The sequence below is a fragment of the Moschus berezovskii genome, chromosome 1, assembly GCF_049115385.1.
Source record: "Moschus berezovskii isolate FMDL1 chromosome 1, NW_MosBer_1.0, whole genome shotgun sequence".
Taxonomy (NCBI): Eukaryota; Metazoa; Chordata; class Mammalia; order Artiodactyla; family Moschidae; genus Moschus; species Moschus berezovskii.
Genome location: NC_142460.1, coordinates 142,661,847 through 142,673,731, shown reverse-complemented (window position 1 = coordinate 142,673,731; position 11,885 = coordinate 142,661,847). Strand labels below are relative to the sequence as shown.

The 11,885-nt window shown below is 47.1% G+C and overlaps 1 protein-coding gene across 1 annotated transcript in view; it reads left to right on the top strand.

The window, feature by feature from the left end:
• The first annotated feature begins 2,901 nt into the window (after positions 1-2,901).
• GYG1 (glycogenin 1) overlaps positions 2,902-11,885 on the top strand; it is a 41,195-nt gene continuing 32,211 nt past the window's right edge. Inside the window, exons 1-4 of the mRNA XM_055412096.2 lie at positions 2,902-3,103; positions 5,816-5,951; positions 7,807-7,981; positions 8,282-8,444. Coding sequence (XP_055268071.2) covers positions 2,917-3,103; positions 5,816-5,951; positions 7,807-7,981; positions 8,282-8,444 — 661 coding nt within the window. The 5' untranslated portion in view covers positions 2,902-2,916. The remainder of the gene's footprint in view (positions 3,104-5,815; positions 5,952-7,806; positions 7,982-8,281; positions 8,445-11,885) is intronic.

Sequence of the window (11,885 nt, the reverse complement as noted above, 5' to 3'; positions counted from 1 at the left end):
GAGGAAAACCTCACTCTCTCAACTCCACTTAGTATCCGTTCCGTTCCGTCGCTCAGTCGTGTCCGACTCTATGCGACCCGTGGACTGTAGCCTACCAGGCTTCTCCGTCCATGGGATTCTCCAGGCAAGAATACTGGAGTGGGTTACCGTTTCCGTCTCCAGGGGATCTTCCCGACCCAGGGATCGAACCCGGGTCTCCCGCATTGGAGGCAGACGCATTAACCTCTGAGCCACCAGGGAAGCCCCAGTATGGAAAAGAGCAATTCAAACCTGAAAGCACCACTCTGTTTTCCCTTTCCCGGTGCATATGTGTGCTAAGTCATTTCAGTCATGTCCAACTCTCAGCAAATCTGTGGACTGTAGGGTGTGAGGCTCCTCTGTCCGTGGGCTATTCCAAGCAAGAATACTGGAGTGGCTTGCCATTTCCTCCTCCAAGGGACCTTCCTGGCCCAGGGATTGAACCTGCATCTCTTACATGTCCTGCTTGGTTGGCGGATTCTTTACCACTAGCACCCCTTTCCTCTCCTCGGGAGGTGCAACTCAACTATAGCCTTTTATCTTCCTTGTGTGTTTGCTAAGTTGCTTCAGTTGTGTCCAACTCTGGGATCCTATGGACAGAAGCCCACCAGTCTCCTCTGTCCATGGGATTCTCCAGATAAGAATACTGGAATGGGTTGCCATTTCCTCTTCTAGGGGATCTTCCTGACCCTGGGATTGAATCCGTGTCTTTTTTATCTACTTCACTGGCAGGCAGGTTTTTTACAACTAGCACCACCTGGGAAGACTTATTGTCCTTAAAGAACTCCAACTCTTTAAAACTTGTAGGCTTTGAGTAAGTGGTAACCCACTTACTGCACCTTCTCCCCATATTTCCACTTCCTTCAAAGAAGTTTAGAATGCCAAGTAATCAGGCAGTCTTCCGAAGTGAATCAGTGGTATCAATTGCTATGGTCAGGATGGGGGAAAGGATTCAAGAGTCTCCCAGAGATGACATTTAAAATGCTGATTCCTGGGTTCTATTAAGATTCTGATTCAGGGGTCTGGGCTTAGAACCAAATGCCCCCAAGTGATTCTGATGTAGGAGGTCCAGGCCTACACTTGAATAAACAGTGATATAATTAGTTTGGGCTTCCCAGGTGGCACTAGTGGTAAAGGATCTGCCTGCCAGTGCAGGAGACACCAGAAACTGGGATTCGAATACTGTGTCAGGAAGATTCCCCGGTGTAGGAAATGGCAAACTGCTCCAATATTCTTGCTTGGAAAATTCCATGGCCAGAGAAGACTGGTGGGCTACAGCCTACAGGGCTGCAGAGAGTCAGAAGGGTGTGAGTGACCAAGCACACGTACATGATTGGTTTGAGAACAGCAATACCACCTTTACAAATAAATCACCTATTCGAAAGCATTGCAACCATGAAATTAAAAGACGCTTACTCCTTGGAAGGAAAGTTATGACCAACCTTGATAGTATATTAAAAAGCAGAGACATTACTTTGCCAACAAAGGTCCGTCTAGTCAAGGCTATGGTTTTTCCAGTGGTCATGTATGGATGTGAGAGTTGGACTGTGAAGAAAGCTGATCGCCGAAGAATTGATGCTTTTGAACTCTGGTGCTGGAGAAGACTCTTGAGAGTCCCTTGATCTGCAAGGAGATCCAACCAGTCCATTCTAAAGGAGATCGATCCTGGGTGTTCATTGGAAGGACTGATGCTAAAGCTGAAACTCCATACTTTGGCCACCTCATGCGAAGAGTTGACTCACTGGAAAAGACTCTGATGCTGGGAGGGATTGGGGGCGGGAGGAGACGGGGACGACAGAGAATGAGATGGCTGGATGGCATCACCGACTCAATGGACATGAGTTTGAGTGAACTCCGGGAGTTGGTGATGGACAGGGAGGCCTGGGGTGCTGTGATTCATGGGGTCGCAGAGTCGGACACGACTGAGCAACTGAACTGAACTGAAAGCATCTGTTTGGTTGTTTCAACTGATGTTGTCAACTTCCTGTTTGGTTTCCATTCAGCAGATACTGAGCAACTATTGTTTGCAGAGAACTGTATCAATACTAGCTGCTGCTTTCCCCTGTGATTGGACTGGATGAAGGAGATAGGGAGAGAAGGGTGTGATCACATCAGAGAACTATTTCTCAACTTCCAGAAAAATGACAAACTCACCTTTCCATGATTTGTGAAACAGATTAACCTAAAAGACTGTATTACCCAACTACAGTTAGAATAGTTTACTAACCTTTTGGGCACCAGTGTACCAGAGATGTCATGGTCTTGCTTGCAAGGTCAGTTCTGTAACAAAACTGCCATGGTTCAAACCCTACTTTCTCCACTTACATGAAACGACCATAGACAAGTGACTTGTCTGTGACTCAGCTTCTTCATCTGTAAAATGAAGATTATAGAACCTCCTTCATAGAGTTAACATTTAACAAGTCGCTGAAACTGAAATATCTAATTGACGCAGAGGACTTCGAGAATCTAACGTACTGAAAATTTATTCTGTTTTTCGGTTAAGGCCACAAAACCGCTGTGAGAACACTGAGAAATGCTTCCGGAAGGTGATTTGGAATTTCAGGTGAAGACAGTGCAGTTAAACTTTATGTTTCACACAAGCAGTTCGGATGAATTGTTCTAACTGGAGTGATCTGGGGTTTTTGTTTTGTTTTGTAAAGTTCCCTGATCCTTGGCTTCTTTGGGAGCTTGTCCCTGGGATGCCACACTCTGCCGCTAAAGACACACTCCAAATCCCCAGCTCACGGCCTCAGGCAGGTGCCCCGCGGGAGCCGGCCCAGGACTAGAGCGGTCGCGGGAGGTGGACGCGGAGCCCAGCCGCCCCCCGCCCCCCGACAGCGGGAAGGCCGGGTTAGCACCGGGGTCCCGCAGTCCCGGGGCCGCCTCCCCGCGAGGATGCCGGCGGGCGCGGGGAGCGTGCGCGGCCACGTGACGGCCGCTATAAGAGCGCTCCGGGCGGACGCTCGGCTCCCGCCGCGCCTCCTCGCCGGCCGCGCTCGCTGCCTGCGCCCGGCGTCTCCGAGTCACGAACTTGAGGCTGCGGCTGCGGCGGCCGCCCGAGCCCCCGGCTGCACCATGACAGGTACGCGCCGCCCGCCGCCGCCGCAGCGCTTCTCCCCCCGCGCCCGGGCCTCCGCCCCGGGGGAGCTCCGGGCAGGACGAAGACCGCCGCGAAGTTGCCGGCTGGCCGCAGCCGGGCGTGTCGCTTCCTGCGTCAGCCGCTGCCCCGCCGCCCCGGGGGCCCGAGCGGCCGTCCCGACCCGGAGCGCAGCCGAGGGGCCCCCGGCGGGCAGCGCCTGGGCCCTCCGCCGAAGCCCCCGTTCCTGCTTCCGTCTCCGTGCCCTTCCTCCTGCGCGCACCGTGAAGGGCGGGCGGGCGGGCGGAGCGGCCGCGGCGGGCTGCGTAGGGGCGGGGAGCCGGCTCCTCGGGGGCGCCCGGCCCGAAGCCCGGAGCGCGGCGGGGTCGCGGGCGCCGCCCCCACAGCCCGCGGGCTGGAACCTCCGGAGAGGGGCGGCCGCGAGGCGGGCACGCCGGCGGCCCCGGCCCGGCTCCTCGGCCGTCAGTCCCGGCGCTGGCCGCCTCGCTGAGCCTATTTTTAGGCCTTTGGGGCTGGGTTGCGGGAAGCCCGAGCCCGGCGAGCGCCCCCGGGGAGCGGGACCCGCGCGGTGGGAAGGCGCCGGCCCACTTGTTGCAGGGTGTCCGGGCCGCTCGGCGAGTCTGCCCCCGAGGACCGCAGACCGTGCTGTTGAGTCTGATGGTGGGGTTATTACAGCCGCTGAACTGCGGAAAGATTGCAGAAGTCACCCGGAGCACGGCCATCTCTGGGAGGGTTCAGCCTCCTCCCCAGCTGTCATTGGTCTTTCCTTTGCTAGGTTTGCCTTGCAAACCTCGGTTCCTAAGGTTGGCCTGCCTCCCGCTTCCTTTGGGAAATCATCCATATCCTTGCTTCCTGAAAGCCTTGAATCCTACTTACCTGTAAACTTTTCTCCTTGATCCCCCGGTGTGTGTATGTGTGCTAAGTGGCTTCACTCGTGTCCTAGTTTTTGGGGCCCCATAGACTGTAGCTTCTCTTGTCCAGGGATTCTCCAGGCAAGAAAGAATACTGGGGTGGGTTGCCATGCCCTCCTCCATGGTCCTGGAATCGGGACCATCTTTGAGTTGAAACGTCATTCATCATGCCCCAGGTTAAGCGCCCTTGGGGTGGGCTCACTAAAATATTGCTATCTTATGACGGGTTGAAGAAACGAGAACAGGCAGAGGTTGATGGGTATGTCAAGGGATGGCTGCCCTGTTCCGAGCTTTCCTGGAGTGACTGGCCGAGAAGCAGATGACCCTGGGGGAGGGCGGGGTGCAGGTAGAAACTCCAGACCTTCTACTGCTTGACAGAGAATCCAAGGCTATATGTGAAGGTTGCCCTCAGATCTGCGGCTAGGGAGTGTGCTGGCCCACTGGACAGCCTACAATTTCCTCTTAACTTCTCACTGGAATTTGCCTCCAGGCTCCACTGGAAAATGGGCAAAGGGAAGAAGAGGAAACCTAAGACCGAATCAGAGTGGCTTCTTCACAGTGTCCCAACTCCCTACTTGGGCAACAGTGACCCACGTGAGCCCCGGCAGCACTGGATCCTTTGTGTTTGAATGCCCATCAACCTCTTTTAACGTTAAAATCCCTTTCGAGAGGGAATGTGTCCCATTCTGGGAAGGACTAAAGAAATTCTAAAGGCTTGGCTGGTGGCCTTGGGAGGGTTGAGCTTGTTCAGGAGGAAGAATAATTCATGTATTTGCAACTAAGTGATTATTGGAGATTGATTTTTGAATGTGGATGTGTGTGTGAGAGAGAGAGGGGATTCCTTGGTGGCCAGGTGATAAAGAATCCACCTGCCAAGCAGGAGATGTGAGTTTGATCCCTGGGTTGGGACAATCCCTGGAGGAGAAAATGGCAACCCACTCCAGTGTTCTTGCCTAAAAAATTCCATGAACAGAGGAGCCTGGCGGGCTACAGGCCAGGGGGGGTCACAAAAAGTCAGACACGACTGAGTGACTGAGAACAAGCATGAATGTGAAAGAGGGTTGAGGGGCCCCAGGGTACTGGGTAGGATGTCCTGCTTGATTCTCCAAGGAAAAGGAGGCAGGTTTGCTAGAGCTCGTGAGGTGGTCCCTAAATCCATTCAACAGTGATGGGCCACTATTTAGATGGAAGCATCAAGGAGGGAAGGCTTCTTGGGGGAAGTGCTGTTTGAGAGAGACTCAAAGCGACTCTGGAGAGGTGGTTGGGTGACTGTGGAGTCTTTGCTGCAGGTTGAGGAAAGAGTTGAAAAAGCCTGAGGCTTCGCACATGGGAGCACCAGGATGAGGAATATGGCCTCTGCTTCAGATGCTCTCAGTTGAGGTTGTTGGCTGGATTTGTTCTTGGCTGAGAATACTGTCCATGATACCTTGTAGGACAAACAGAAAATGCACTTCTTGATATTTCCTCTGCTACCTGGTAATTGCCCTCTGGGTGTTAAGCTACTGTGTAGTCTGAGAATTTGGCATGTCTGGACTCTAAATTAGATTTAATTTTTATGGCCTCTTGAAGGTTGCCAATGATCTCCCGCTAAAGAATGGTATTGAGACACTCTTAGAGTGGGCACTGGGTTCTCTCCCCCATCCCCCAAGAGGCTATTCCTTTATTAATCGAGCAGGTTGATCACAGAGGAATTGATTTTGCCCAGTTATTGGTTGACCAGGGTCCTGGGGTCATGTTTTCTAGTTAGAATGATATAATGAATACCTTCTGTTTTCCTTGTTTTAAGATCAGGCCTTTGTGACACTGAGCACAAACGATTCCTACGCCAAAGGAGCCCTGGTCCTGGGCTTGTCTCTGAAACAGCATAGGACCACCAGGAAGCTGGTCGTGCTCGTCACCCCACAGGTCTCGGATTCCATGAGGTGAGGACCTTGCTGCCGGGCTGTTGATTGGGCTCTGACATCCCCTCCCCTGTTTCTGGCATCAGTGGACCTTAAGGCCAGACCCTTTCCAGAGTTTGAGTGCTGGTGGAGAACGATGAGAGCTGCTGAGTGAAGGATTCCTGGGTCTGAAACCTCTTCGTGGCTCCTGGGAGATGTTCCAACCAAGCTCCATCTGGGAGGTGGAGTTCTGGCCCTTATGCTTACTGATCCCAACCAGGAGGTGGGCTCTCTCATAGGCAGGTCCTCTCCAGATGATCCAAGTGAGGGACTCAGTCCAGCCGTTCCCTCTGTGTACTCCTGCTTCACCTGCATACCTTTCCCCCAAAGAGAGCAGGGGCTGTTGTTCCTGTTTCCAGCCAAGCAAACCTCCCTTGCCTTTGAAAGAAAGTAGCAGTTTTCTCCACCACATCTGACATTAGTAACCTAGTGATCTTTGTTTACAATTCAGTAGACTAGATATTTTCCAAAGAGCTCTTTGAATTAGGGGTCCTGCTAGAAGTGACCCTGAGGAGTACAAGCTGCTTGTTGATTGGGATAGTTCATGTTACTTTTTTGGAATTAAATTTTGAAGTATCTGAATCAACTGCCTTGATTCTCATACTAACTTATTTAAGAGTATCTTGCCACACTAGCACCTCTGTATTGCATTTATTTTTGCGTTCTTTTATCCCTTTTAGAAGTTGAAAATGCCCCTTTTGTGACTCTTTTCAAAAAATGTAAGCACATGCCAACGACCCCTGAAAAAGAGGCATTATATATGCATACATGTATCTCACACACTAACAGTCTTGTTCTTAAAGGGTAATTTAGGAAAACCAAATTACCCCCAAACTGTCTCCTATGTGTATGTCCTAATCCGTAATCACTTTAGTGAGGATACTGTAAGAAAGTGGATGGAGTCTTAGAAACCAAGAAACCAAGCCCCCTTTCCTGTGGTAAGTGGTACACCAACTATTTCTTTCAAAGAAATCAAGTTTACAGTGTGAACTGGAGCATATTTTTGTACAGCTTTGGAGATTACTAGGACAATACCGGTTTTGTTCTACATGCTTGATATTGTTATAAACTTTCAGTGATGATCTGTCTTTGTCCTGTGTTTTTTTTTTTTTGTGCTGAGTTTAGTGTCTCATCTAAGAAGTACATCCCCACTTCTCTCACCTCTGGCTTGCTTTCTAAAGTAAGTCTTTAGTTAATTTTGGGCAGAGAGAAGTGTTGTACCTCACAAACCAAAGCGAGTCTCTCATGCCAGGGGTGCTAAGCATATAGTAAATGCTGGTTATATTCAATGCAAAAGAATGGAAACTGAGTAATTGAGTCACTCAGCTTCTTTTACAACTTCAGGCAGTTGTCAACTGCTTTAGCAAAAATTATTAATTAGTTATAGGCTTCAGTGCAGATCTTGTATGCCTTAACTCAGCTTCACTTGGAAAAGTATTCAGTGGTCAGCAAGTATCAGTTCAAATAAAATATTATTGTTAAAGACATTGGATGTTGAAAAGATGTCTGACCAAACATCAATTACGTTTTTATAGGCTGTTTCATAATTTGCCTGGTACTCAGTGGTACAATAAACCATTTGGAACTTCTTCTATGATAGTGTTTAAGACAAGTAGTTCATCCTCACCATAAGTCTTACCATTTTAGTGAAGTTAACTGCACATGCAAATTAACAGTTTATGCTGAAGTCAATTAGGATATACTTAAGAGACTGTAATATACCAAAGCAACAGATTGCTGTAGTCATCGATAAGCTAATAAGAATGCAGTCTTACATTATATGGGTCATTTGTTCTGAAGAGATGCTAAGAGCTGTTTTCTGGATTTTATTTGACAGGAAAACTTTAGAGACAGTCTTTGATGAAGTCATTGTGGTCGATGTCCTGGACAGCGGTGATTCTGCGCATCTAACCTTAATGAAGAGGCCTGAGTTGGGTGTCACATTGACTAAACTCCACTGCTGGTCACTTACACAGTACTCAAAATGTGTATTCATGGATGCAGATACTCTGGTGAGTATGACTTTGATGGCTGCAGAGATGGATATAGTAACGGAAACCAGTTAGGCATGTGAAGAATGCTGTCAGGACCTGACAGCAAAGTTCAGATAAAACTGCTGTTGTGGAAAGTGTCAGGTGTTGAAGGAGAGTAGGACCAGTCTGCCTCTCAGGTGTCATCTGAAGAGTTAAAGAACAGCAACAGATCGCATCTTGTGTGTTGGATAACTTCAGGAGAACTTCGGAAGGGTTATGCTATAGAAGAACAGTTCTGAAATGCTTTCCCTTCTGCCCACCCCCTTACCCTTGAATCAGGTCCTAGCCAATATTGACGATCTTTTTGAGAGAGAAGAATTGTCGGCGGCACCAGACCCAGGGTGGCCTGACTGCTTCAATTCTGGAGTCTTTGTATATCAGCCTTCAGTGGAAACATACAATCAGCTCTTGCATCTTGCTTCAGAGCAAGGTAGTTTTGATGGTACGTATCTGTTTTCCTTGTATCCGATAAGCTGTGAATAACTTCTAGGGGCTGCTTTTCTCAGGGAGTTGCTATGTTTCCGTGTGTCTACAAGATAGTGATACATGTGATATGACCAGTGTTTTAAGTCGTGTTGTTCTGGGAAATAATGTGTTTTTTGTGTGTGTGAATGCATGTTTTTCCTATAGGTATCTAGGCTGTTTTACAGACTTGCCCTTCATTGATCTTCCTGTGTCTAAATTGGAGTATGATTAAAGCAGCCATGATTATTCAGGAATTCAAAAGACCACTAAACAAATGAAAGACTTTAGCAGCTGTCTTAAGCCTGAGTAAACTGAAGTGCAAGAACAGGAGGACCCAGAATTGTCTCCGTGGAAATTTGAGGAATAAATGTAGGCTGTCATTCTCAGAACATAGGCTCTGTGACTAATCTTTGTCTCCAAATTTTCACTGTCTATAAGGCAGTGCATCGGATAGAGTGCTATCTGCAAAGCTAAAGCATAGAACCTTGGCAGAGTCACCATCCATTTTCCATAATGCGTGTGTGTATCTATAGCTGTCAATATGTGTTTATATAGAAAGGTTATGACTGTGATTTAGGGCCTCAGATCCCTTGGAGAATTTTGGTTAAATTAATTAGTTAGGTATACTTCTATTTTAGGCCAGTCTCTAAAATAATAAATAATAAGTCACTTTTGTTTTTAACAGCACAAACCACAAAACTAGCAGTTAGTATGCAAAAGCAGCTTTTTTGAAAATAAATGTTGATGGATCCTTTGAATTAAGAAAAGACCCAGTTGTATCTAGGAAGAAGGATTTGTACAAGGAGGCTCCCTCTCAGCAATGACTCTCTGTCAGATACTTGACACTGTGGCAGAAGCCAGGGCCTGGAACATGGGGGTAGGCCAGAGCCCTGAGCAGACCCCAGGCCTCAGGGGCTAATTTCCTCTCCAAGAGCAGGTATGAGATTTGCAGTGAGTAGATCTTTTGACACCAGCAGCAGTGACCATCCTCAACTGACATAAAGTTCAGCCCTGGATGCAGATATGGGGGTTCATCTCCATTAACTAGTTGTAAAGTTAAAAATCACAATTTCAAATTTAAACTTTTTGAATTAAAAGTACATCTAGAAATTCATGGGATTGCTGAAATTAAGAGATTGGAATTTAAAACATTTTTGTGTGTGTTAGTCACTCAGTCATGTCCAACTCTTTGTGACCTCAGGAACCTTAGCCTGCCAGGCTCCTCTGTCCATAGAATTCTCCAAGCAAGAACACTAGAGTGGGTAGCCATTCCTTTTTCCAGAGGATCTTCCTGATCCAGGGATTGAACCTAGGTCTTCTGCATTGTAGACAGATTCTTTACCTTCCCCACCAGGGAAGCCCAAAACATTTTTAGTTACATATAAAATTGAAATTGGGTTTTTTTTGTTGCTGTTCACAGAAATTGAATTCTGTTTAGTCATTTGAGGATTTGGAATAGCAGCTATTTGAAATGTCATTGAAAAGGAAGGAGAAATTTAAATCTCAATCTTGTTTCACTATTTGACAGTTTATACTCTAGAACAGTAGTGCTAAACCTGGGGTGATTTGGCCCCACCCCCTGGGGACTTTTGGCAGTGTCTGGAGACATTTTTAGTTGTCACAAGTGAATGGGGAGGCAGCACTGGCAACTAGTAAGTAGAAGCCAGGGATGCTGCTAAACATCCTCTAACACACGCCCCCACACCAAAGAATCATCCGGCTCAAGAGGTCAGTAGCTCCAAGGTTGAGAAATTCTGCTCAATGCCAAGTCATTATGTGCCCTAAAAACCGTGAGCAAAAGTATCTGAGCCGTAATAAATGGCATTCTCTGACAGGAAGTGCATTCTTACTTTAAGCAACCTTAAGTGAGAAATAATGGGTTGAGTGTTCACTGTGGTTATGGCCAAATGTAACTTTTTCACTTCACTGACTTATTTTGTAGCTCCTGCTATTTTCCTTTCATATAAGGAGTGAAAGTTACATTGGCATTTGAGTTCAAAACATGTATTTCTCTTGCTCACACAAAAATAGTTACCTTTGCACAGAAGGAAGATAAGAGTATTTTTAGCAGAAGTTCACTGTTTGCCTTAACCTTCACGTCAGATTGTGGCTTTCTTCACCTCCTCTCATTAAATTTAAAGGAAGTAGCATGATCTTGCCAGAAATTTCATATAAATTCTCAGATTTAGTAAGTAAGTCGCATTCGACAGTAGATCTAGCTGCCCAAAATGCACACGATTGTAATCACGTAAAGAGAATCCACTTTCTAATTCTGAAGAATAATAGATTCTGTTGTTGCAAGATGAAAGTTTGGATACCAAACAGTGTGCCATGATAAATTACAATTTCAGAATATAAAATGATTTAATTAGCTGGTAGAAATCAACCTGGATCATGTATTTGTTCTGGAACCACAAGGTACTAAAGGAGTTGATGGTCCGTTGTTAAGAAGCAAGAACGTGTGAAGAGGGCTCAACTAGAAAGCACTTTCTGCTTTTTCAGCTAGAATCTGAAACCGCAGGAGATTCTCTCTGTGTCTGGGAGCACATTCATTATTCAGCAGCAGGGTTTCCAGGAGCTGGCCTTTCTGGAGGGTGCTCCATTTACTGGCTCGTTGGTGGCAAAGGATTTGAATTTTTTCTGTGACTCGTAGAAATACCTAGTTGAAAGAGTTGAAAATTCAACTATGTAGATAGGAGCTCATGGTTATTCTTTTTTTTTTTAATGTTATTTATTTATTTATATTTTTGACTGTGTTAGGTCACTGCGCCATGGGCTTTTCTCTAGTTGTGAGAGGGGGCTACTCTCTGGCTGTGGTGGGAGGACTTCTCGTTGCGGTGGATTGCAGTGGCTTTTCCTGTTACCGAGCACAGGCTCAGTAGTTGTGGTTCCTGGGCTTAGTTGAACGGAGGAACTGATGTCAAGCTCTCAATGCAGCGCCCTGTCTTGTTTAGATGTCATGCCACAGGCTCTGAGATGAGCACTTTCAGGCATTTCCTTTCACCTTACCATACGTTTTCTAATATTCACAGATATCTCCCTCCACCCCCAACCCCTAGGTGTACTGAACAGGGGTCTTCAGTCCCAGCATTTTTAGACTGATATTAAATAAACCCTGTTTGCAGATAACTATATCTCTGTCTGAATGTCTTGCAAGCTCTGCTTAATCTCATACGTTCAACAAAAATTGATGGGGCCTGATGTCCACTGACAAGCCACGTGGGCTGCTGATGGCTGAGTATTTGCAGCTGCTTCTGTAGCCCTTCTAATGTGAAAGAATGTGGCTGTCAACCAGTCCTCTAATCACACTGCACCCTTGCCCCTGACCAAGAGGATGTTCCTAATATGGCAAATAATGCTGGGGACCTTGACATCTCTGTTTTTTGTTGTTTTTTTTTTTTAATTTTTGTTTAATTTT